Source organism: Dromiciops gliroides, chromosome 4 (genome assembly GCF_019393635.1).
Source record: "Dromiciops gliroides isolate mDroGli1 chromosome 4, mDroGli1.pri, whole genome shotgun sequence".
Classification (NCBI taxonomy): Eukaryota; Metazoa; Chordata; class Mammalia; order Microbiotheria; family Microbiotheriidae; genus Dromiciops; species Dromiciops gliroides.
In genome coordinates this window covers 35,278,024-35,304,046 of record NC_057864.1, presented here as the reverse complement: position 1 = coordinate 35,304,046, position 26,023 = coordinate 35,278,024, and the positions used below count along the sequence as shown (strand labels likewise).

The following is a 26,023-nucleotide window of genomic DNA, read 5'->3' as shown; positions in this document are numbered from 1 at the left end:
TGCCCTGACCCCCAAAAAACGAATGCTGAAGATTGTTTTGACATGTAATTGGGGAAAAAAAGTAGTATTTTTTAAAAAAAGAAATCTTAGTCTGCATTACTGATTTTCCACTTCAACCACGAATCAGCTCTCACCAATTGAACATTATACAGGTGTGCTAAAAGTCACTTGTAAATGTAGTCACTCATACAAATCAATTATTAAGCATATTAGGGATTTTCATATAAGGTAATTTTAAAAATTAATATTATGGCAGCTAGGTGGTGCAGTGGATAAAGCCTTGGATTCAGGAGGACCTGAGTTCAAATCCAGGCTCAGACACTTGACACTTATGAGCTGTGTGACCCTGGCAAGTCACTTAACCTTCATTGCCCTGCCAAAAAAAAAAAAAAAAAGCCTTTGGGGCAGCTAGGTGGCACAGTGGATAAAGCACTGGCCCTGGATTCAGGAGGACCTGAGTTCAAATCCAGCCTCAGACAGGACACTTACTAGCTGTGTGACCCTAGGCAAGTCACTTAACCCTCATTGCCCTGCCAAAAACTAAAAAAATTTTTAAAAATTAATATTATTGACCATTTTTTCATTTAAATGTTGATAAGTAGCTTTAATATTCACTTCAAAAGGAGCTAGAAGGGTAATATTGTCAACTGTGACATGATTCAAATTAAATTCCTGGAGTAAAAGAATATATTATTCTTTCTAGCACTTAGCCTATGCATGACCCAGATGGAGTCAGTGGTAGGAAGAAGACACGAAGTATAAGGGAAGAAGCATTATGGCACCTACTAGGTGTCAGGCACTGTGCTGGGTGCTTTACAATTATTATCTCATTTGATCCTCACAACAACCCTGGGAGGTAGGTGCTATTATTATTTCCATTTTACAGTTGAGGAAACTGAGGCAGACAGAGGTGAAGTGACTTGCCCAGGGTCACACATCAGGTCAGTGACTGAGGCTGGATTTGAACTCAGGTCTCCCTGACTCCAGGCCCAGCCTCTATCCACTACAAGAAGAAAAGGCATATACGAGTTTTGTTCTCTCAGATCCCGAGCAGTAGAATGAATAATAGCAGTGGGTTGCAGGCAGCTAAGGAGAAGGCCCACTGGATGACCCTCGACAAGGAAGCTGGGGAAACTGCAAAAATATTTGGCGCTTCCAAAGACAGAAAAGTTTTCTGACTTCCTCCCTGAAGCTGCAGATGGAGCGGATGAAGGAAGGGCCGCCATCTCAGATTGCTTCCCGTGGTCTACTTTACCTGAGGCACGGTGAGGAAGCTCCTGATCTCTAAGTAATGGTGGAGCAGGCTGTTGTCTTCCATGCGTAACAAGCTGTTCTCCAACAGGTCCTGCAGAGGAAGCCATTGCACAAAGTCACATTGAAAGGCAGCAGCTGTATAAGGGGACGTATTCAAATTATAAAAAGGGAAGAAAGAAATATTACCAATCCTTTTGAGGACACAGATTCTTCAGCTCTGAAAGAGGATATTAAAGGTTTAACCAATGTGATTTGAGAAGTGGGTAAATCCAAGATGGCAATGTTAAACCTTTGGGAGAAAACTCTCAGGAAAAACTCTTTTGGAGAATTCTTTGGCGATCAAAGGTTACAGTTTCTTGATCCAAGGCCTGGACTTCAGGCCAGCTCAATTAAGTCTCATTGTCTGGCATAAAATGACATGTAGCCCAAGTCTACTGGTATTAAGCAGTCAGTCACACACAAGACTACATGGTGCAGATAATTATACTTTAAAACAAGAGTTGCGCTATATCAGTCACATGACTGCTCTGGTTTGAAGCAATTCTTACCTGAGTGTTTAAGATTAAGTTTTGTATCAGGTACAAAAAGGTGTGAGACTAACAACTGACAGTCTAGTGGTCCCAGAAATGTACACCAGGGGTTCAGAAATAACACAAGGGCTCTGGATCCTTTTGTTTTATAAGAAAAAGATAAGGGGCTTAAAACATGTAACAAAAGATAAGTCAATATAGCACAAAACAAACGGGACATACCCAAATTGAGCAAATGAGATGAATGAATAATTATTGACTTCTGAGGTGTCCTCTGAGGGACCCTACCTTTTCAAGAGGACTTCAATGTGTTCCATATTGTACTGCAGAAGATATAATGGGCTAAAACAGAAAATATATTTACAAACATTTTGAGAGATTACACACATAAGTTCCAATTCCCACTTTGCCAGCACTGTGACCACCAATATATTTTTTGCAGATTATAGCTAGGATCATTTATTTGTTTTGTTTTGGTTTTTTTAGTGAGGCAATTGGGGTTAAGTGACTTGCCCAGGGTCACACAGCTAGTAAGTGTGTTATGTGTCTGAAGCTGGATTTGAACTCAGGTACTCCTGACTCCAGGGCCGGTGCTCTATCCACTGCGCCACCTAGCTGCCCCTAGGGTCATTTATTACGACTAATGAGAGCCTCCACAAATTCCTAATCCAATGCCTCATTATGGCACAGAGGGGACCTGGGTTCTCAAAGACAAAGTGAGCCAGTGATAAGCTCTGCTAGGCTCTACCATGCTGGAAAAGCTTTGAATGGTTCCAGAAGCAAAGTCTGTTTCCTGAAGAACAACCAGCTAAGGACAGAGAGGCACATGGCACATCACCACTTGGTACTGAGTATTTGGGGTCATGAAAATCCAGAAAACCCAGAAAAAGAAAAATGGCCTCCAACCCCTTTCTGTGTCTGAAGTGACATTGGCAAAGGGCTAAGAAAGAGGGACTGGGGGGACCAGGCATCACCAGTTTTAAACTGTCAATAAACTTTAATTTAACTATCGATGCACTAGCACGTGATCCTTGCCCAGTAACCAACAAGTGGACGTATTTCTTTCTGAAGGAGCTGAACCATATCAACCTTGATAAAAGGAGTTGGTTACAGTTAAATAGAAGGATTAGTCATGGTATTGCTTGGAGAGGCAAAGAAAGGAATGGCAGTGGGTCTCATTATATCCTTGAAGACAACAAGACACATTACATTATGGGCTCGGCACACACTGCAACGATAAGTACTTGCAACAAGAGAGCTATGAAAATACATGCATCTCGTTAAGCAACATCAGTTGCTGAGGATGAAATAGTAGAGAAATTTGATGAAGAACTCAATAAGATTATCCAAATTAAATCCATGTGTATGTTGATACTTGGCTTCATTGAAAAGGAGAAAGAAGGTGAAGAAGGGAGAAATATGTAGGAAGGCAGGATTCTGGAGGATGTGGCGCAGATGACACAGAAGAGTCATGTCTTCATAGCATCTTTCTTCAATAGGAGTACTGGCAGGTGCTGGACATGGTGACCCGCCCCAGTCCTCCATAGCATTACAAAGAATAGAAGAGATTTTGTAGGAACAGAATGGAAAAGATCTCTTAATGATGGGCGTGGGAGTTTGCCCTGAGTCAGATGTCTCTGCCCAAGGACAGAATCACAGCATTTGAGACGGGGAGAAGCTTCTATCTATTCCAACCTGGAGCTGAAAAGAATCCTGCCTGGAACATGTGTAATAATGAGTGGTCCCCTGGCTTCTGCTTACATCCTTTCTTTCTTTTTTTTGTTTTTTTGCTTACATCCTTTCAGGAGGAAGAGCCCCCTCTCCCTGACATAGCCCCTTCTACTTCTGGATGGCTTGAGTCACTAGGAAGGTTTCCTTAAACTGAGTCTACAATGGCCTTTTGTAGCTTCCATCCATCGCTCCGGGTCTGTCCTCTGGGCCAAACTGAACGAGTGTAATCCCCTCCCCCGACAGCCCTTCAGATACTTGAAAACCACTCTTACATCCGAGTCTTCTCTCCAAGCTTGCCATGTCTAGGTCCATCGCCACATCCTCCTATGCCATGGGTTCTAGGCCCTTCATCATCACCCTGGTTGCTCTTCTCTGGATCCTTTCCAGGAAACTGTGGTGCCCAGAACTACACACAATGCTCTGATGAGGTCTCACAAGGGGAGATGCTTGAGGGGGTTTTCACTTCCTCATTTCTGGAAACGATTCCCCTCTTTATGCTTTCTGGCTGCTATTACTGTAAGTACACTACAGTCTAATGATCAACTTGTCAAAGCTAAGATCAGAATTAGTTTTAAAAAAAAAGAAGAAAAAGAATGAGAAAAAGATGTGATGTGAAACTGAAATGACTTAACCCCGAACTATTTAAATAACTGAAACTGAAAATAAATCATTGAAAACAAGTGAAAGATTTTAAAATGACAGATAACAGAAAAGACACAGCCACAAATTATAATAATTGTATACAAAAGTATAAACAATGTAAACCAACTGTCACAAGACCAAGGAAGAACTTAGCAGACATGTGACTTACTTGCAAAACAGGTAGAAATGAGACCACCAAAGGCAATAGGGGGTTAGACTATAGATCCATATGTAAAATTCTACCAAGTAGGATGAGAGACAATGATGGGCAATATTATCTCAAAGTTGGAGAAAAGCAAGTGAAGATAAAGTTTAAAGACAGCTGGGCAAAACATCCAATTAGGCCAAGTCATGACAAGGATGAGAATGAGAGGACTCCAAGCAGAAGAAAAATAGATTTGCAGTTGTCATAACATCAAGGATTGTAGAACCACCAGCCTTGGACCCTAAGACCATGGTCCCAGATGTGCTTGGAGAAGAGGAGGCATATGGCACTAAAAAAATAATGCTGGGAGAAGCAGCCATGCTGGGCCAAGTGCAGCAAGGAGAACCTTAAAGGAAAGAAAGATGCCAGAAGAACGTAAAACAGTTCATTAATGCCCCCTTCCCCCAGAAGAAGTTCAGTAACCACTGAGCCATACGCCCATTCTCCCATCTATGCAAGGTGAGGATGGTGAGGTCCTGGAGAGCCTTCTCTGTGTGGACGACATCGAGCCCCAGGACACTGCAGCCGTCTGTTCGGACCATACACACAGGAAGACCAGGAATGAAGTGTACACTGCCCAGAGTTCAACACACCTTAGAATGGACACGAGTATGCACGGCTGGGACAGACAGCGCACCTGGACAGCCACTTGGGCAGAAGGCAGAGTGTGAGCGGGATCACCTGTGGGCATTTACTTCTCCTAAGTTTCCTATGAAGGTCTATCCTTTCAATACTCAAGATTCTACTAGTGTTGATAGATGGCAGCAAGACAAAGACATGACTCCAAAGAATTTTAAATCAGGATTGCACAGAGGGTGATGGAGGGGTGCATGGTAGGTGTGAGCAGGCTGCAACATATGACCAATGAGGAAATTCTAAAACTTAGAGAAAAAGAAATCAACCAAGGAATCATGGGGAAGGAAGAGAAGACAGGCTGGTCATATGGAAAGGAGGAGGGCATGACCCGTGAGGGCTGACTAGCACCCTCCCAGGATGAGAAGGGCCTCCATTAGGTGTGCCCCCAGGGGCAAACTGGTGGAATAACCAGGATAAATTGCCCAGGACCAGTAGGTATCCACGTCATTATTGGAGGGCCTCCCAAACGGATGAAATCACAGATGCATTTGAGTAATAAAAATATTATTTGTTTAAGTTTTATTTTAAACTTATTAGTACTTTGATAAACCCCACATAGTAGGTATAGAATAAAAGATGGGCTTGGGGCACATTGTCAAGTGTCAGCAACTGACCAGAGGGAAAACGCTTGCCAAAAATTCTTACCTCAAGACCAGTGGAAACTGGTCAATACTGATCCGCTGCACAAACACTAGATAAGCGAGCGAAGCCATGGACTCTGCCAACTGGCTCCCCTCCTCTTCCTCCCAGTCAGGGTTATCCCAGCACTTTTCCTTCCTTCCATGCTGAAAAATGACCTTTGGCAGAGAGCCTCCAATTGCTAATATAAAGCCCTGTGGGGGAAAGAATGAGGAAAAACAAGGCAGTACTTTAGTATAATAGCAATGCCAACATTCTATTACATATGGATATTTATACATTAAATGGTTTCTAAATCACTCAACTTTTTAAAATTTAAAATTTAAATTTAAATAAATTAAAATTAACTTGCTGAGTCAGGCAGGTGAATAGGTACCTGACTGTTGGCTACTAATAGAACAAAGTGAAGTACTTTTTTTTTTTTTTTGGCGGGGCAATGGGGGTTAAGTGACTCGCCCAGGGTCACACAACTAGTAAGTGTCAAGTGTCTAAGGCCGGATTTGAACTCAGGTCCTCCTGACTCCAGGGCCGGTGCTCTATCCACTGTGCCACCCAGCCGCTCCCCAAAGTGAAGTACTTTAAAGGTTATTTATTTTTAAGTTTCAAAGATGTTAAGAATAATCTAGAAAAATACCTGAGATTGAAACAAACATATCCCTTTACAATATCCCTTGAATCTCTCCCTTCCTCTCTACTTACAAGGCTACCAGTCACCTAAAATATTTCATTTTATTTTATTTTTTGCGGGGCAATGGGGGTTAAGTGACTTGCCCAGGGTCACACAGCTAGTAAGTGTCACGTGTCTGAGTCTGGATTTGAACTCAGGTCCTCGTGAATCCAGGGCTGGTACTTTATGCACTGCTCCATCTAGTTGCCCCTACCTAGAATATTTTAACAGCCTCCTAACTGGTCTTCTTGCTTTCATTTATCATCTCTCTCCCAACCCAATTCATCTTCCAGGTTCCAAAAGATTCCATCCTACAGATTCCAAAATAATTTAATTAAGACATAGGCCTGACCGTATTACTCCCCTCCCTACCCCCTAAACTTTCCAAAGCTCCCTAGTACTTCTAGAACACAATATTCATTGACCTGACATTTAACTTCCTCTACAATCTATCTCCAGCTTACCTTTCACCTTAGAGGAAGGGAAAGAAATAAATATTTCTATAACATTTACTATGTACCAGGCATTATGCTAAGCATTTTACAAATATCATCCCATTTGATCCTTGCAACAACTCTGAAACGTAGGTGCTATCCATTTTATTCAGATCACGTAAATAGATGATGTAAAATTATTTCAATCACAAGGTGTTGATTATCAATATTAGTTGCTGAACTCATACTCCTAAGATAGATTTTGTGTAAATGTGATAATTTTCAAAATCATGCCTTCCTACTGTGATTAAAACATTTTAACCAGAAATAAAGGAATTGACCAGGGTGGCAGCATGAACTTTTGAACTGTCCTGAGAATTCTACAATTTTATTCCTTGATACTCAGAGTAATTGGTTTTTTTCCCCATAAATCAAGAAAATATTTGTTTTGTAAAAGGCAAGTAAATCTCATTGTACTTACTACTATTTCAGTTGCGAAAGATTTTAAAGGATCTTCTTCATTTTCTTCAAGCACCTCAATGAACTGTGCTGTTAGCAAGGGATATTTCAAACTTTTGAAACAACTAAGATAAAAAAAAGGGAGGGGGCAACTTGAATACAAAACTTTCCAAGTAGTAATCTCTGCTTATTCTATAGCTATCTCTGAACTAACATTACATATTTTTTAAATCTAGTACCCCATAGCTAGTATATGACTATCTTTTTATCAGAAGGAATGGGGACAGGAGGACAATCTCTTATTGAATTCAATCTGGATATGTTTTCTGGGCTCATTTGTTATTTTTTACACTTTTAAAATCGATGTCTTGCTTTTTCATTCATTTCCAAATATATCTCCCCACTTCACCAAGTGTGCCTTCCCTGACAATAAAAATTTAAAAAAAACAAACCTGCAAAACCAGGAAAAATCCTCACCCTTTCTTATCAAGAACACCTGACAGTCTAGGCCATGTTCCACATTCATGGGTCCCCACTGGGAAGGTCCATTTGTAAGTCTGGATCATCCCTTGGGTGAGCACCACAGGATGTTTCCTGTCTTATTTTTACTCTTGATGACTGAAGGTCTAGTACTGCCTTCAGAGAGGATGAGCTTTTGGGACCACAGCCACTTAACGTGTTCCCTCAAGACTCCCAGCCAAAGAGATGACCAAAGAGACAAACAGGCAAATGGTAGTAACGAGAGGCGCAGCATGGTGTCTTGGGAAGAGTGGAATCACCTGAGTTTGAGTCTTGCCATGGATACTTACTAGCTGTGTGACCCTTAACCTCCCTGTGCCTCAGTGTCCCCATATGCACACACATATGTATGTATGTATGTATGCATGCATGCATGTGTATGTGTGTATATCTATATATGTATCTACATACATACACACACACCTGCACCAACACCACCAAAAAGGACTTTGTAAATGTTAAATCATCATATAGGAATGTATTGTTAACAATAAACATGGTTGATCAGAGCTGACAGGTTTTGAATTCCTTCTAGCTGCATTATTTCAAATTCCCAGACTGATTGATACTCAAATGCTTAGCAATATACACACCCCCCTACATGTACGTCTACGGGCACCCCCCAGAATGTCTCCTGATAGACACAGCGCATGGCAGGATGCTCCTGGCACAGAGAGTCCACTTACAATTTTAGCAGTTCTGCCTTTAGCTCTTCCTGACTGTTTTCCAGGGGGTGACCTTTGTTTTTAACAACTTCTTCCACAAAAGGTCTAGTAAATGTGACCAGGGCCCTGCAACACCGTGCAAGACCATGCTGGTCTTTGTGTACTTGTTCTTTTGTGTAAGGAACAGGGAGAAGAGAAAGCTGGCTCCACAGGGTTGACAGAGTTAATCCGACTGAATAGGCCTTCTTGCTGTGAAGTTTCTGAATCACTATAAAACAGAGAGACGACGCTGTTGTTATTCAGAGGAAACCGCACCAAGTACCCACGTGTAGGACAGTCAACCAGGAATGGCCGAGGGCCAGCTTCACCTTGGCCATAACTGGCTAACCGATGACTTGCTTTTAGGATTCACTAAGTAATCACTTATAACAAATACATAACAAAAAAAATAGAAAAACTTGTGAAAGTTGATCGTTTTCTCAGTAGATTATCTTCCCTCAGGGCTCTCTTAGGAGAATATCATTGAGCATTTCCCTCACAGCACACTTACTCTAATTTTCCATTACTTGTAAAAGTCAGCCCACAATCTTAAGAAAATGTAGCTAGAAAATCACGATTTCATTTTGGGAATAAGATTCATTCATTGGGCAACAGGCTCTTGCCGGATACTCTTTGCCTCTGAGCTCCGTCACTTTTGAGACTATCACAGCCCTGGTGTGTCTCCACTTCCGCTCCTTGGGGATGCTCCTAGACGTTTCTGCCTCCAATCCCTCAATGCAGAGGCTGCGGAAATAGCTCGCAAGTCAATTTCCCTCAGCAACAGGATCTAGTACTGGGTCACTGGGATAATGGTCGTGAGTACTGGGAAATTCCATGCACCACTAGGAAGATTAGGACAACTACACAATGCAGATAACACAAAAATTTGTGAGATGGAAAATTCCTGGTATCAGATATGTGTGTAAAGGTTATGGACAGGGAGTTATAGTCACAATGGAAAGCTCTAAGTTGCAGAAAATGAAACAGTACATCCCCTGCATAGATGCAGGTGCACATTCAATTTAACAAGCATTGACTTTCTAGCACATGCCTGGTGCTGAGATGATAAAGACAAAAGAGCAAACAGTACCTGCCCTCAAGAAGCTGACCTTCTGCTAAGGAGAACACATGCACACAAATAAGCAAATATCGAATATACACCAAATAAATACAAAGTCACTGGGGGAGAGCCACTAATGACGGGAAGAGCGTCCTAGAGCAGGAAGTTTCTCAGTCGAGCTGCGAAGGGATCTGGGAATCCCAAGAGGTGAAGAAGTGAGCAAAGAGAGCACTCCAAGCAACAGCAAGAGGGGTGCAATGGGATGTGGAGCATGAGCTATGGTTGGAAGACAGAGTGGATGAAGGGGAGAAATAGTTCATAAACCTGAAAATACAGGCTTAAATACAAGTCTTAAAGATTTGGCTTTTGGTGCCAGAGGGAGGAAAGTAGAAACTTTCTCTGAGCAGCAATAAAGAAGCACCGTCACTTTTCGAGCAGAGACAGGGTTTGATGCCTGCTTTAGGAATATTTCTTTGGCCACTGAGTGGAGAAGAGATGGCAAAGCAGAGAAGCTGCAGGCAGGGAGACCAGCCAGGAGGCTCTCACCAAAGTCCAGGTAAGAGGGCAAGGCCACAAGGCTCTGGACAAGAGTGGTGGCCCTGTGAGCAGAGAGCAGGAGATGGGTACAACAGACCCTGTAGAGGGAGAATCGACAAGGTCTGGCACCTGATTAGATGTGGAGGCAAGAGTAACGAGCTGATAAGACCTCCTGGGGGTGAACCTGGGTGACTGAAAGGGAACACAGTGGGCAGGAGAGAAGGTGGATTCTTGGGGGGAAAGGGAATGGTTTTGGACAAGCTGAAAAATGAGCCCCGGCTTTCAGTTAGTTCAGAATAGAGTAAGGAGACAAAGAAGACATGTCCACAACCATAATACAAACTAGAGTTTGAGAAGACACCGAAATCTAACAGGAGCATGGGAGACTGGGTCAGGGGGAAAAGGTGTTTGAGGGTCATTCCTAGGCAAGGGATCCGGAAAGGATACGTTGAAGAGGGGGCGCTTCCACCAGGCCTTGGAGGAAAAAGAATTTGACAGTAAATATGGACAAGGCCAAGGCAGACAAGAAAGCTGCTCTGCACTGATGTGCGGAGCCAAGAGGGGGTGAGATGGAATGAGAGAACAGTGCGTCATCTAGCCTGGCTGAAACCCGACTGAAAGAAGACCTGGAAAGCCAGGCTAAGAGTCTTTGTTCTGTCCTATAAGCAGTGGAGGCGGCCTGGCGGGATCAGTGGAGTAGCTTTGCCCACCCACTTTGTAACGTAATTTTCTACTCTGCCCAAACTGATTGCTGCCCTGCCCTTAATTCAGCAAGGCTAAGACTGATGCCAAAGGCACCTGATGCTCCTCCTCACCTTAGCTAAGGTTCTGTTTAATGGAATCATCCAGTAAGGGGTGCCTTTTGTTTTGCTTTTGGCTTAAGTTAACTGAGTTTAGTTACGGGGCTAAAATAATCACAGGACGGTGACATCACAATGCTCGTTACCTGTCTGGAGTGGCTCGAGTAAGAGAAGAAGGATCTCAGAGATCTGATTTCCAGAGGCCTCCTCGACCAGTTCAAGCAAACCCAGAAGCAGCTCCTTTGGATGACAGAGCTACAAAGACATTAACCATGAAGCCCCTTGGTTACAAACACAGGCTTGGAACCACATGGGTCCTGTTTACAAATGACTAGAACTTACATAGAGCTTTAAGACTGGTCGAACCTTTCACACGTATCCCATCTGATTCTCACAACAAGACAAGGTAAGTGTAATTATCTCCATTTTACAAAGGAGGAAACTGAGGCTGAGAGAGGCTAAATGACTTGCCCAAAATCACAACAATATTAAGTATCTGAGGCAGGATTTGAACCCAGGTCTTCCTGACTCTAAGCCTAGAACTCTACCGCTGGGCTACCTATACAACTGTATTTGCTTAGCAGCGTGCAATTGTTGTTAAATTACTGACATGTACCCGTCTATCTCTGGATAAGGTTGTGTTTTTATGCAGGGCATAGCATGTAGGGTTCTCAAATCATCATGACGGGACAAAAGAAAAAACACCCCCATACACAAAGGGTCCCTTAATTGCAGAGACAGACCTAAGATAGAAAAGAGGCACGGGGAGGGAAGCGATTTCCAGAGAGGAACATGCTCTTAAATTTCCCCACCCACAGGCGTCCTTAAACTGTCTTTGCTTCCACTCTCATGTCAGGGACCCAGAGCAGAGTCAGTGACTTCTCTACCTCTGGGGATTTTCTTGTCAGCAAAAATTCTCTCTTCTCTAACCTTGTCTCAGGAGGGCACTTTTACAATCAAGAGCAGTAACGGTGTTTTCCTTCCTCCAGGCATATAATTGGTTTAGTGTCCTCTCCCCTCCTCAGGCCCTTTCCCAGGTTTTTCCTGCCTGCCCTTGACAGCATTACAATAATAGGTTTATATGGAGGGCCTGCCTTGCTATAGTCTCCCAGGGCTCTCCCAGCCTTTCCCAAAGGGCACTGAAGCCCCCCTTCTCTCCTCTCCTCGCTATCAGCTGTGTCCTGATCTGTAGCTTGCTCCCAGTGTTTCCTTACAGGATAACCTCAGAGATCACCGACTTTTTCTCCTTCTCCCATCAGGAATCCCACCTACAGCATCAGAAGTACCCATCTGCTTCTCCCTGAGGACCTCCAATGAAGAAGAACTCACTGCTCTATCCCAGCGTGAGATGGCCCTTTCCCATTTGGGGCAGTTCTAATAAGAAAGTTTTCCTCATGCTGACAATCTGCCTCCCCAAAACTTCCCTCCAGTTCTGGGCCTTGAACCAAGCAGAACCAGTAAGATTCCTCTTCCCCAATACTACCATAAAATATACCAACACCCCAGAAACATTGTGGGATCACCTACACCAGGATGATCTGGAAGTCACAAAGATAGTTTCGAATCTTGTCTGACTCCTCCCAGCTGCGTGGCAACTTACCCTCTCAGACCATCCTTGAAGGTTGTACAGAATTGGTGATCTGCATTACTAGAGGGGGTTTCCACACATGGAGGTACCCACAACAATAAAACCATAGGTCTGGAACAAAAAACACAAACAAACAAAGCAAACTCCTGGATGCATTTTTTTCTTCTCCAGGTTAAATTCTGCTATTTCCTTCAACCAATAATCACATGCTATATCTCTCCTCTTCATCCCAGTCACCTTCTTTTTGGTGAGTTCCAGTTTCCTCTACTCCAACTAGACAGCAATTACAATGGGAAAAGCCAGGAGAGTCAGGATGCTTTGGTTCTCGTCCTGGGTCTGACACCAACTAGCCATATGACCTTGGGCAAGGCCCAACACCACCTCAGGCCTCAGTTTTCTCATCTACAAAATAAGAGGTTGTCCCTAAAAGCCCCTCCCAGCTCCATGATTCTCCCACCTGGTTCAACAAGAGAGGGACTTTGTTCCAAAAAACAAACCAAACAAAAAAGAACCAAACTCATCCTGTCGACAAATCTTTTGATATGAAAGAGTTCCTATCAGACAACAAGAACTAAAGGGTTGAAAACTTATGACAATTTCAAAAAGATGAAGATTCGCTAACTTACCTTTACCAGCAAATCAAGCATTTTCAAACATTTTTCTCTTTTATCAACTTCCTCTTTATGACATAAAAAGCATCTAACAACTGGGCCAACAAGATTCCAACCCATACTCCTGATGATAACCTGGAAAAACATTTTCAGAGATAGTGAGGTAAAAATCTGTTAATCACAAGAGTTTCCTGGTATGCTTTTCAAATATTCTTAATACTCTCTTCAAATTATTACAAATATAAGAACAAATTCTATGTATACACGCTGCTTCATCACTGACTTTCAAAGTAATTATGGGACCCTCTCTGGGCCTCAGTTTTCCTTACAAAAATAGGGTTAAAACTCTTTGCTGTGAAAATTAAAGAGAGGTTCTGCTAGCTGCTAAGGAGAGTCAAGTGTGTGAAGCATTAAAAGGCGGTAAGTACTTAAACTCATAAAGGATGGTTTTTCTCCTTGATACTCCAAGATGGCAATCACCAAGCCGCTTTCTCATCAGATTTAAATGTCTGCCTATTGCACTGAAGGGCGCTCCACACGAGGAAGCACTTGACTCCCCAAAAAAAATTTGTCCACCCTGATTCATCACAGAACCCAGACCAACATTTAGAAAGCTTTCTAATTGGGCTCCTGGAAGGCAGGCAGCTGGGGCAGAGGAGACACTGCTGATGACAGAGTTGCTCAAAGTTTACTTTGCTTGCCTGTTCACACTTTAACAGTGGAAATAACAGAACAAAAATGGCAACTGAGAAACTGACAGCTAATGGCCAATAGGCATGGATGAGTCAATGACTGCCTTAGTGAAAGCGCAGCACCTGTTGCCTTTTCTCAATCCCTGTTCCCCCAGCCCAGGGGCAGATCAGAGATTAGGTGGAATGGCAGAGAGCTGCAGGAAAGAAAAGGAAGAGAATGAAGTCTTCAAAGTACAGACCAGTGAGCTTGACTCCCAATTCCTGGGGAAATTCTAGACTGGATCATTCTCGAGATGGCTGGTGGTTGTCTGGAAGAAGCAGCGCCCGTGTGGCATCATCAGAACCAGGTCAGGCCAGGCCAGACTCACCTCATTTCCTTTTTGGAAGTGGCAGCTCAGGGGAGTGCTGAAGATAGAGTCTATCTATTCTTAAGCAATGCTTTGGATGAAGTAGCTCATCTCATTCTTGTGGGACCAGTCCATAAGACAACCAGATGGATTCCAAAATGAGGGGGGAGGGGGCTGGACTCTAAGAGAGCTATTATTGGTTCCCTGCCACCTTGGGGAGGTCTTCAGGAGAAGGTCCCGGGAGCTGGGCTATTGAACATTGATTTCAAAGACTTGGATAAAAGTATAGATGACTTACTAAATCTGTAGATGTCAGAGAGATGGAAGTTAGCGAATACACTGGATGACAAAGTCAGGATCCCAAAAGATCTTGACAGGCTAGAATATTCAGTGAAATCGAAGAAGATGAAAAGCAATAGGAAAAAATATAAAGTTTTCTACTTGGGGTAAAAAAATTCACCTTCACAAGAACAAGATGGTAGATTGTCTGAAAAAAAAGACTGGGAGGCTTTAGTGGCCTTCGAGCACAGTGGGAGTCAGGAGGGGCCTGCCAAAGGGCAGGGCTTAAAGAACAAGGGAGTGGTGGTTACATCACACCTGTGTAAGGTGGTCAGGTCTGGGCATCACGTTTTAGGAAGAACACTGAAAAGTTAGAGAAGTCTCATGGTGGGGGGCAGAAAGGACAGTGAAAGACCTCAAATTCATGCCACACACGGATCAATGGAAGGAAAGGATGCAAAGAGACCCTCTCTAACCTCAGGGGGAGCCTCACTAGTATCTCTATTCTTTGACTCCCCCAGCTCAGAGCACCTCACTCTACAACCTTCAGCTCTGTTCCTATGTCTTTGGTCTCGCCGACGCCACTTCACTGGGAAAAGGTAACACTCCTGCTGCTCGGAGCGTCTCTATCACATATCCATTCTCACTTCTTTTCTACTGGATCCTTTTCTCCAAGGTTAACTTCCCTACCTGTGCCCTTGATCTCAGCCCCTCCCAGTTCCCATCAGATCAAATTAGGTGAGGTCCAGAACCTGACAAGGGCAGGAACACCCAGGCCTCCCCCAAGTGCGGACAGTTGAGAACAGAGGCTTGAAGCTGGGTCAGGCAAGGCTAAACTGAATGGAAATTCTTTGAGAGAGCTCAGCAAAGATGAAAATGTTTATATGGAGGAGTTGCTGATCATTGAGATGTGGTTTGGGTTTTTTTTCCCCCTTAACTTATTGGAGCTTTTTAAGTCCAACCTAGTCTCACTTGAACCAAGAGAAGGGACTTTGACCCCTAGTCTGGAAAGTCAAAGGGGAGCCAAGTTCATCAGTGATCAGATCCAGCAGTGGTAGTGAGACAGAAGATTTTGGGGAGGAGACTAAGGACTAAACATAATTTTTTGACATAATTACTTCCAGAAGTGACAGTATGGTAGTTGAGGCTCTGCCTGTTTTCAAAGCTTTACCCAATAAGCCCTGGTTTCTTACCCTAATAGAGGAAAAGGCATTCCTTCTCTTGGCCAAGACACCCAGTCCACCTGTATGCTTGATCTCATACAGTCTCCTCTGCGATTGTACTTCCATCAACCACTCCCTCTCTCATTCATCTTCAATCTCTTCTTCTCTAACGGCTCCTTCCTCTCAACATACGAACATACTTGGGCCTTCACTATGCTAAAAAAAAAAAACCTCCAAACCCCAATCCTTCCTTTGATCCTCACCCCCTCAAGCTATCAGCTTCCATCTTCCTCATCACTACCTAGGTTCTAGAAAGAGTAGTCTACACTGTCTGCCTCCACTTCCTCATAGACTGCTGACCCCTTGTCAATCTGATTTTCACTCCTATGCTGGAAGTCTTTTCCAAGATCACTAGTGACCTTCTAAAAGAGATCCTCATGCTTCTTGACCTCTCAGCAGGCACTGATATACGATACATGATTTATGATATGATATAGAATAATAAGGATATCTCTATATCCTGGCTGTCCCACCAGGAATTTAATCTCAACATATCCAAAATTGAACCTGTGCTTTCTCCTCCCAGAAATCCCGTCCCCCAATGTCTTTGTTCTTTATGGTACCATCATCCTTCATCACTGGCTTTTCCCCACCTAAGACATACCTACCCAGTTGCTTATTCCGTCATTTCTCCCACCACAATCTCTCTCACATCTACATGTCCTTCTCCCCATTATCACTGCCACTACCCTAGTTCAGACCCTCATCTGCTTTCAACTAATCAGGAGTTCTTAACCTCAGGTCTGTGACCTTTTAAAAAAAAATGTTTTCAATATCATTGGTTGTATTTCAATATAAATGTATTCAATAGAATATAAATGTATTTCAATATGACTGGTGTCCTTTGTGATCTTATGTATTTTATTGAATGCATGCATGACTCTGAGAAGGGCCTTCCCAAATAGAAGAGACCTCTCCAAACTGCCCCATCATCAACACCAATCCACCTTTCCCTTTGCTGTCCTAGCAATCTTCCTAACCCACCATTCTGATGATGTCAATCGACCATTCAAAAAGCCTTTGGTGTTTCTCTGCTGCAACTAGAAGGATGTCCTCCCTAACACTGGTATTTTTGAGATCCTCCCCAACTGACCTTTCCAGAAACATCACAGGTCCCCTTTACATATTCACAGTCTCTCCTCATTTTCGTCCTGCCCTTACCTACTGTGCCTTTGTTCACAACATCCCTCCAGGCCTGGAATAGACTCTTCCCTCCCACCCACTCTCCCAATTTCTCTTGAAGGCCTTCCCTTCCTCTAAGAACCAAATCAAGTACCATCTCCTCCATGAAATACTTCTTGAAACCCTCTACTCCCAAGTCAAAGTGATCTCTGCCGGCTCAACCTTCTCACAGGTCTTCACGTGGACCTCTCCTTTGTAACTGACTCGCTCTCCTTGGTAACTGACTCGCTCTCCTTTGTTTCAGTAATTTAGATACTCTTTCTGCCTTTTAGATTGTAAACTCTTTGAGCTTAGGGTCTGTGTCATATTCTGTTTTACGTATAAAAGGTGTTCATTTGTCAAATGAATATATCTGCAGAATGGGAAGGGGCTCCTTTACAAGTCTCTACCAAGTTCTTCCTATACAGTTGTGCTGTACACTTTGGGGGGGGGGGGGGGAATGAGGATTAAGTGACTTGCCCAGGGTCATACAGCTAATAAGTGTCAAGTGTCTGAGGCCAAATTTGAACTCAGGTCCTACTGAATCCAGGGCCGGTGCTTTATCCACTGCACCACCTAGCTGCCCCTGTGCTTTACACTTTTAAAATGGTTTCATAAGCAGCCTATTTTCTTTATCCCACAAGTGACTTTCCTTAATATGAATAAAAGAGCATTCTATTAATTTATCATTTGCAGGGGCCCCTGAAGACAGAAAATCAGAGCTACAGTTTATTTCCTACAATAGAAATTATACAACTGTAGCCTAGGCTTTAAGTTAATCAAAGTCGTTACTTAAATGTCTCCAATTTTGTTCAAGAACATAAGCATAAACTCTTGCTCTTAAGTTAGTTTTAGTTTTTTGTTTTTTGAATGAAGTGCACAGCACAGATTGTTTCAAAACCATTACTAAATAATTCTACCTGGTAAACTGAAAAAAAATCCAGCTAAATCCCATTTGAAATACCACTTTATCAAAATGTGAATTTGTGCATCACCTTGGAAGGTCAGGCTTAAGCTATTAAGCTAAGTATCCCAATGGTATTAGCTATTTTAGATGTGGACTAAGAATAGAACGTCCAGCTCAATCAGTAGTTTGGGCAGGGTTACCCAGGGTATCTGCTATTCTCCAGCTAATAAAGTATAAAAAGTTACACATGCAAGTTGTACTTACCTTGTTCTTTTCATTTTCTAAAATGTCTAATACCTGAGTAATGCACCCTTCTTCTAAACACTTTTGGCCTGCTAATTGAAAGAGGCCAAAATCTTCTTCTTTGAAGTCCTCCTCTTCTAGGGTTTGCTTTAGAAACAATAACAACAAACCCAGGCAAGTTAGCATTGATTTACATGTGTATTCATAAATTAAATCATTACTTGATTTTTTTTAGTCTTGATCTTAACCCATAGCAAAAAAACATAGGCAGAACTAATAACTTTCCTAAATAGTATCCAAATAAACTATCTTGGAATCCAATGTACTAAAATCCAGAAAAACTTAGGAAGCCAGAGAAGTGACATGTGTCTGGTAGCTCCTCTGCCCCATTCCTGCCCCATTCCTGCCCGAAATGTCCTGCACCAAGTACAACGTGTTCTCTTATCTTAGAATGTGAAAGGGAGATGCTTATTTTTGTTCAAAGAAAATTACTTACACATCTATTTATTATGGACTGAAATTCTTCGACAGCCATTCCTGAATTTTTTACTTTTCTTCCAGTTTTACTATAGAGACCCACTAAAAATAAATAAAGTAAATGCTCATTTATATATGCTGCTTTAAGGTTGACCAAGTACTTTATATACATTATTTATTTGATTGTCACAACAACTTGTCAGGCAGGTAGTACATTTATTATAATTTCCATTTTACAGGTCCAGAAACTAACTGAGGTTGTTGAAGTTAAATAAATGATTTGACCATTGTCACACAGTTGAGGTGAAGAGACCTGACCCAAATTGAGCATGATTCAGTGGTGTCAAACTCAAATAAAAATGGATCCCTGCTGGCACATTAGAAAACCACAAATTAATATTATCTACACTGTATTGTATTTTTCTGTATTTTGTTAAACATTTCCCAATTACATTTTACTCTGATTCAGACTACTGAATTGCGGGGGGCCCCTGGCCTTGAGTTTGACAGCTCAGCACCACATATACCACATTGCCTCCAGAAACACTGTAATGAACTGAGCCAGATATTTTATGATTACATTAAGGAGTAGGTATATATAATTATATTTCTGCATTAAGTATTATTATGAAGACTCTAAGAAATAATTTTAAGAGTATAAGAAAATTATCATTGAACTTTAGTAGTCTCTCTATGGAAATATTAACGATCATAAAACAATAGAGGCTGACATTTCTAAAATGAACTTCTCATGTAGCCCTAAGTTTTCCAGTTCCACCTTTACATATTTATATCCATATTTTTTCTGAGATGTCTCCAATTTTCAGAAGAAAGGGTAAGCATTTTGCAATGACTCACTCCAATCACTGGGAAATCCCGCGTCTAATTTCTCTATACCGATTGATATACTTTATCATTCTTGGATTTTATACTTCTGGAATTCCATTGGAGATTCCAGTATTCTAATATCATAGGCATCCCACTTAGGGGTCATAGGCTTAGATATGGAAGAGGCCTTAGAAATCACCTAGGGCCACCTCATCATCCAGATTAGCCCTAGGATAGGGCTCTGGGATTCTGAAACCACACCATTCAATCCAACAAGCATCTATTAAGGGATCAAGGGCTTCTGTGCCAAGCCTGAGGATACTTAGACCAAAAAAAAAAAAATGCAACTAGTCCCTGCCTTCAAAGAGTTTATCACTGTATTCTCTCTCACATCACACCCTTCCTTTGGCCTCAGGATGACCCGTAGTGATGGCCACCCCCCTCAGTTTACAGTGTAGGAAACTGAGACCCGGAGGGCTTTAAGTGATTTCATGCCTAGCTGAGGAGGGAAATCGAATAGGTGGCTTTTAAAAGAAGACTCTCCTACTATTTGTGTGAAGTCAATCAATGAATCAATGAATCAATCACGGAGCACTGGGAATGGACAGAGGTAAAAAGCAAGTTAAGGAAGCTTCCTCTGCCAATGCCGGCTGAGAGACGTGGCCCTACTTAGCCTGAGAGCAGCGGTGTCATTGACCAACACCTGAAACTGACACCTGTTAAGTGCGTGCCTACTGTGTGCCAGGCACCGCGCTCGGGGGGTGGGGGTCCGGAGGAAGAACTGAACGGTTCCTGTGTCCCTCCAGGGGCTTACATCCCAAACCACGGGCTGGGGGAGTGGGGTGGGGGGCTCGGAGGCCGTCGTGGGCGACCCCCTACATTTTATAGGTGGGGAAACTGAGGAGCAGAACTTGAAATGACCTGGCCCGCGTCTCCCGGCCTCCACGCCCTCTCCGATAGGTGGGAGCCGGGTGGCTCCAGCCGAAATCCAAGCCGCGTGTCCCGGGTAGGGCCCCGTCCACCCCCTCGGCACCCTGGGCTGGGCCGCGGGCTGAGTCGAGTCCGGAGACTTCCCAGTGCAGTCTGCAGGCCTGGGGCTTAAGCCCTGTCCGGCGCTCTCTCCAGCGACTAGACCGCCGCCGTTGCCGCCTACCTGCCCCGACACTCGCCTGCCGGGCCTGGGCCTCCTCCGCTACTCTGGCCTGGCCGAGGCTCCGCCCCCTGTCCCGCCCCTGCGTCGCCCCGCCCGGGCGAGAGGAGGCGAAGTCGCCAATGGCGGAAGTGCTGAGGCCCCGCCCCGGATCCCGCCCCCTCCTGTCCCTGACTCTGGGACGCGTCCCAGGCTGGGGATAGGAGGAGGGGGAGAAGGAGGAGCCGGCGGCGTTGTCGTCACGGAGAACGTGTCCTGCCTCTGACCCCGCCCCCATTCTGCCCCGCGTCTCACATCCCCGCGGGGAGGAGGTGGAGCCTCAGAGAGGCAGCCAATGGTTGAGGAGAAGAGGTCTAGCCCAACCTCCCAGGCCCCAACTCTAGGGGGAGGAGGAGCCAATGATGGAGTCATGGAGGATGAGCTGAGGCCCCGCCCCCGACGCGACTCCCGGGAGGCTCTACGAGGAGGAGGAGCCGGGGGCGGGTTGGGGGCGCGGCCGTCATGGCGGATGCGCTGAGGCCTCGTCCCTAACACGCGTCCCAGGCGGCTCTGGGAAAAGGAGGAGGAGCCGCTGAGGCCGTCATGGAGGACGGGTTGAGGCTCGGGGCCCGTGGCGGACCCCGAAGCAGGAGCTCCCGAGCCGCTCGCAAAGGCGCAAGTAAGAGCTGGGGCCCGGAGATGCGTCACGTCACGCCGTCCGCGCCGCCCCACGCGGGACGGGGACGGGGCGCCGAGGGAGAGGGACCACCCCCTTGGGGGAGGCGGGGCTAGTCAGTTTCCCACCGGCGGCTCTGCCATCCACCTCGGAGAACGGGAATCCCCCCCTTAGAAGATGGGGACACCCCTTAGAGGATAGGGACCCCCCACTTAGAGCATAGGCAACCCCCTTAGAGAGGAGCTCCCTTAGAAGATGGATGGCTTCATATAGTCCTTTCTGAAGTCATCCTGCTTGTCATTTCTTATAGTACAATAATATTCCATCACCATCATATACCACAGCCTGTTTATTCCCTAATAGATGGGCATCCCTTTGATTTCCAATTCTTAACCACCACAGAAAGCTGCTAGAAATATTTTTGTACAAATAGGTCTTTTTCTGGGGATGTCCTTGAGATATAAACCTAGCAATGGTGTTGCTGGATCAAAGGGGATGCACAGTCCCATAACCCTTTGGGCATAGTTCCAAAGTGCTTGCCAGAATGGTTGGATCTTTTCACAACTCCACCAACAGTGGATTAGCACCCCAGCTTTCCCACATCCCCTCCAACATCCGGTATTTTCCTTTTTTGCTATATTTTCCACTCTGATAGGTGTGAGGGGATACCTCAGAGTTGGAGAACTTGACTTTAAAGAATGGGGATCCTCCCACCAGTTAAAGAAGAGCCCTCCTCCCTCTTAGAACTGTACTGTTACCCAAAGCAATTCAGCCTCTTCCTCTCATCTTAGAGGATACAGAGGCTCCCCTGCCCCTTGGAGGATAATCTTTAGAGGGACCGACACTTCCCAAGGGTAACCCAGACCATTTTTCTCCTTGCAGGACTCCCCTCTACTACCTCCTTAGAAGACACTGGTCCCCTTAGAACGTTTACTGAGTGACATCCCTACTTTAGAGGACTCTTGTCATTTCCCGAAGGAAATCTAGCTCATTCCCACCTCCCCGTTAGAAGGAAGTTGTCCCTGTCCCTTCCCCTTTGAGAGGGGTCTGAGGAATACCACATCTGGTACCCCTCTAGGGCCTTTCCTAGTCTGTGAAATTGTAGGATCTAGTTCTAGAAGGGTCTCAGAGGCTCAGAGTCCAATGCCTTCCATTGAGAGATGAAAAGGTGGAGGCCCAGGTCAGCCCAAGGGCTTGCCCAGAGTTACCCGTAGTACGTTCTGTAGGCTACCCGGGGGCCTGTAGAGAGGTCCCTTTGAGGTGAGGAAAATTGGATGAAAACAGGGGCTGTATGGGAATGAAAGGGTGATGGGCCCTAAAGAGTCTGTAAGTTTGTACACTGAGGACTTGCACCCTCTTTCCCTCCTAGCACCTCTACTTCCATTTCTCCTTAGCAGGGCATCGCCAAATGGGGAGATCTATACATACGATGCAAACATGTTCCCTTCTAAAGTGATTTGATTTACATGCAAAATATAAATTTTGTAATCATGGGGGGGGGGGGTCTGTCCTGCCCAGGGATTCAAACACATATCAGCTGCTAGCCCTTTATATGAAGTCAGGATGAACTGAGTGACCCTAAAGGGAGGGGAGCGGAGGGGGGGGACAAGCTACTGACCCATTCTTGTGAGTAGAAAGGAAAAGATGGGCAAGGGCCTTTATTCAGTTTTTTTGAGATTGTTGAGGATTTGGGTTAACCAACTGCCTTTTTACCTGGCCTAAACTGAATTTGTCTAGCTTGAACTATTAATCATTTACACCTAGGTCTGAATTAAACCACAATCACTTAACACCTGATTGTGATCTTTCCATTTAGGGAATTTGGTACTGATATTACTGAAAAGGAGAGTGGGGTGGTGATAGAGAATTCTGGATAGTTTGTGGTAGGGAGTCAAACCAAGGGGGAAATGAGTAGGCCCTCGAGTATTCCAGTGGCAGCCTGAGGTCACTCAGAGATTGTCTTTGGTGGTCTGGATCCAGATTTAGAGAGCTAGAAGTGACTTTAGAGACCAGCTGTTCCAGTTTCTCCTGAAGGTCAAGGGTTAGAGAAGGCAGAGCTCATGGTGGACTTGAATAATAACCACAACAAGAATAAAAGCATTTATATAGTGCATTAAAGTTTCCAAAGCACTTTACAAATACTAACTCATTTGATCCTCACAACAATTGGGGAGGGGTATATAGGTGGTGGTGGGTGCTATGCTATCATTATCCCCATTTTATAGATGAGGAAAGTAAGGCAGACAGGTTAAGTGACTCGCCCAGGGTCACACTGCAAGACAGTGTCTGAGTTCAGTTTTGAACTCAGGTCTTCCTAGCTGCAGACCAAGAAAGTCTTCATGGAGGAACTAGGACTTTAATAAGTCCTTATGGGATAGTTGTGCCTTAGGTGGCAGGAAAGGCATTTTCAGGCAGAGAAGACAGCATTGGAGAGTAAGGAAACAGATCTAACAGGAGTGAGGTGTTCTGTTGAGTAACAGACAAATAAAGATAGATATTTACAGAGCTGACGGAGACCTGAAAGGCCAGAATCTACCCTCTGCTTTGCTTGAAGACCTCCAATGGGTTGGTTCTGCTCACTTCACTATACATCAGTTCATTCAAGTCTTTCCAGGCCTTTTTGAAATCCTTCTGCTTGTCATATCTTATAGCCCAATAATATTCTATTCCATCACCATCACATACCACAGCTTGTTTAGCCATTCCCCAATGGATGGGTATTCCTTTGATTTCCAGTTCTTAGCCACCACAAAAAGAGCTGCTGTAAATATTTTCGTACAAATAGGTCTTTTTCTCTTTTTTGGGGGCTATCTTTGGGATACAAACCTAGCAGTGGTGTTGCTGTATCAAAGGGGATGCACAGTTCTATAGCCCTTTGGGCATAGTTCCAAAGTGCTTGCCAGAATGGTTGGATCTTTTCACAACTCCACCAACAGTGGATTAGCATCCCAGCTTTCCCACATCCCCTCCAACATCCAATATTTTCTGTTTTTGTTACATTTGCCACTCTAATAGGTGTGAGGTGATACCTCAGAGTCCTTTTAATTTGCATTTTGTTTGTTTTGGTTTTTTTCCACAGGTAGTAAAGAAACAAGTGCTTCAAAAAGTGAAGAGGCTTCTAGAAGGTATGACCATTACTGGTGCATCCGTTTATCTGTTTTTCCTCTGTTTTATAACATTAATTACTATTATTATGGATTTCTATTATATTTTCATTGTGTGTTACGACTGTGGTGGGAGTGGGGGGAGTTTCTTAAAGGAAATAAGTTAGTGTTTGAGAGAAGCTTCAGGGTTGCTCTTCTGTCTCTGACCATGAAGGCTTAGTCTCTGAAAACCACAACCACCTCTACATGAGGACCTGTTTAAACAATTTATTAAGTGCTCACTTTTTTCAGGACACTAGGGATCCAAAGATGAAACAAAAAACCCTCCCTGATCTTGAGTTTGCCTTCTACTTGGATGGGGCAGGGGCGGAGACATGCAACATGCACATAGATGAGTGTATGCATCCGGATTTAAGGAGGGGAGAGGGCATAGGAGAAATGACAATGGAGAAAAGACCTTTAAAAGATTGTTGGAGAGAACAGTTTCAATTGAATGATGAGATTGAATGAGGCAACAAGTGTGTGGGAAGAGAGGAATGAGAGGCAGTGAGTGTGCATGGCTATTAGGAAGAAGGATTGAAGATGTTTAAAGGCTAGTAAGCCCAGGTGAAGGGTCTTTATGTCCTCTCTCATTCAACCAAACTGCCTTCTTGCTGGTCCCAATGCCCCACATTCTGTCTCTTTTCTCAGTGCTTTAAAGGCACGACCTCCTCGTTTCTGATCTTTGGAAGACCTGCTTTCTTTTAAAGCTTAGCCCAGACACCTCTTCAGGATGCCCTTCCTGAACCCTCCAGCTGCCTACAGTTTCTCCCCCCACACCCTCAAATAGCATTGACCTTGTGAAACTTCACAGAAATAACTGTTCGTTTTGCAGACGAGAGATCTCATTCGAAGTGGTTTCCTAAGGTCTGGCTCCCTCTGAGCTGGAAAGCCTTCATATTCCGAGACATAGAGGGGAGGACAAGAGAGATTCAACCCTGGCATCTCAGAAAGCCCTGGCTTTTACTGGTTTCCTTTTTTGGGGGTGTGCTGCAATTGCTTTTAATTACTCCCAGACTTCATATGTAGGCCACTAATCTAATGGTCTCATATATTTATATTTGGTTGGGTTTTTTTTAATGGAAGATGTGGATTTTGTGGCAAAATGGGGTTATCTGTTAGTAAAGTAGGGAGGCCTATAAGCGGACCTAATTAGTGAGAAAATAATCTGTAATGATGATGATCATAAATGCAACCTGTTTATTTTTTTAAATACTGTAGGAAAGCTGAACTGGAGGCAGCTATTAGAAAGAAAATTGAATACGAGAGGAAAGCCTTGAATATTGTTGAACAGCTTTTGGAAGAAGACATTACGGAAGAATTCCTTGTGCAATCTGTAGGTGTTTGCAAATTTTGAAGTCTGTGGTCTGAGACCCATATATTTGTACTTAAAGTTTTATCACATGAAAGTTGTCTGAACGCCGGGTGAACAGGCCCTCTTCATCTTAAATGCCATTAGTAACTTTTCTATGGGTGCATTTGGAAAGCCTGGGGCTCAGCGTTCTCCTAAGGAAAGCACAGAACTCTTTCCCCCTAGTTCTCTCAGGTAGAAGATGCTTTGTAAAATGAAATCACTGTGTAAAGAGGAAATTATTCTCACCTGCTTAGAAGAAACTAATTCCCTTAAGTGTGGTTCTGCTGACTGACTCAGGATGTCTCCATATGCACCCTCATCTTCCTGATATTTTCTCATTACCCCATTCATTCTCCAACCCAGAAGGATTAAGCTTTTATGGAAGGAATGTCAGGGCCCTCGGTTGAGGTGTTTCCTTTTATCCCCTTCCCCCTCCCCCTTTGTCTTAAAGAGAACTTGGCTCACCTGGGGAGGGATGTGGGGGAAAGTTAAAGACTTTTGTGCAGAAAAAGGGTTTTTTCTAGTATATTTTTGCAAGTTCTAATAAA

The 26,023-nt window shown here is 44.0% G+C and overlaps 2 protein-coding genes across 7 annotated transcripts in view; one reads left to right on the top strand and one right to left on the bottom strand.

Annotated features, from left to right (window-relative positions):
* The window catches only part of GLMN (glomulin, FKBP associated protein), a 43,796-nt gene extending 23,384 nt beyond the window's left edge, over positions 1-20,412 (bottom strand). Inside the window, exons 1-11 of one of the 3 annotated variants that reach the window (XM_043963472.1) lie at positions 20,095-20,412; positions 18,365-18,447; positions 17,890-18,015; positions 13,032-13,151; positions 10,964-11,072; positions 8,403-8,649; positions 7,220-7,322; positions 5,644-5,831; positions 2,073-2,126; positions 1,441-1,471; positions 1,256-1,345 (exon numbers count right to left, since the gene is read on the bottom strand). In XM_043963472.1, the coding sequence (XP_043819407.1) occupies positions 1,256-1,345; positions 1,441-1,471; positions 2,073-2,126; positions 5,644-5,831; positions 7,220-7,322; positions 8,403-8,649; positions 10,964-11,072; positions 13,032-13,151; positions 17,890-18,015; positions 18,365-18,403 (1,107 nt within the window). In that variant the 5' untranslated portion in view covers positions 18,404-18,447; positions 20,095-20,412. The remainder of the gene's footprint in view (positions 1-1,255; positions 1,346-1,440; positions 1,472-2,072; positions 2,127-5,643; positions 5,832-7,219; positions 7,323-8,402; positions 8,650-10,963; positions 11,073-13,031; positions 13,152-17,889; positions 18,016-18,364; positions 18,448-20,094) is intronic. The other 2 variants (XM_043963473.1, XM_043963474.1) reach the window with 2 other exon arrangements.
* A 400-nt stretch (positions 20,413-20,812) lies between these two features.
* Positions 20,813-26,023, top strand: part of RPAP2 (RNA polymerase II associated protein 2) — an 80,399-nt gene continuing 75,188 nt past the window's right edge. For all 4 annotated transcript variants that reach the window (XR_006352821.1, XR_006352820.1, XM_043964799.1 and 1 more), the window contains exons 1-3: positions 20,813-20,981; positions 24,058-24,103; positions 25,343-25,457. Coding sequence is in view for 2 of the 4 variants with exons in the window: in XM_043964799.1 (XP_043820734.1) it covers positions 20,906-20,981; positions 24,058-24,103; positions 25,343-25,457 (237 nt within the window). In the remaining 2 variants the exon portion in view is untranslated. The remainder of the gene's footprint in view (positions 20,982-24,057; positions 24,104-25,342; positions 25,458-26,023) is intronic.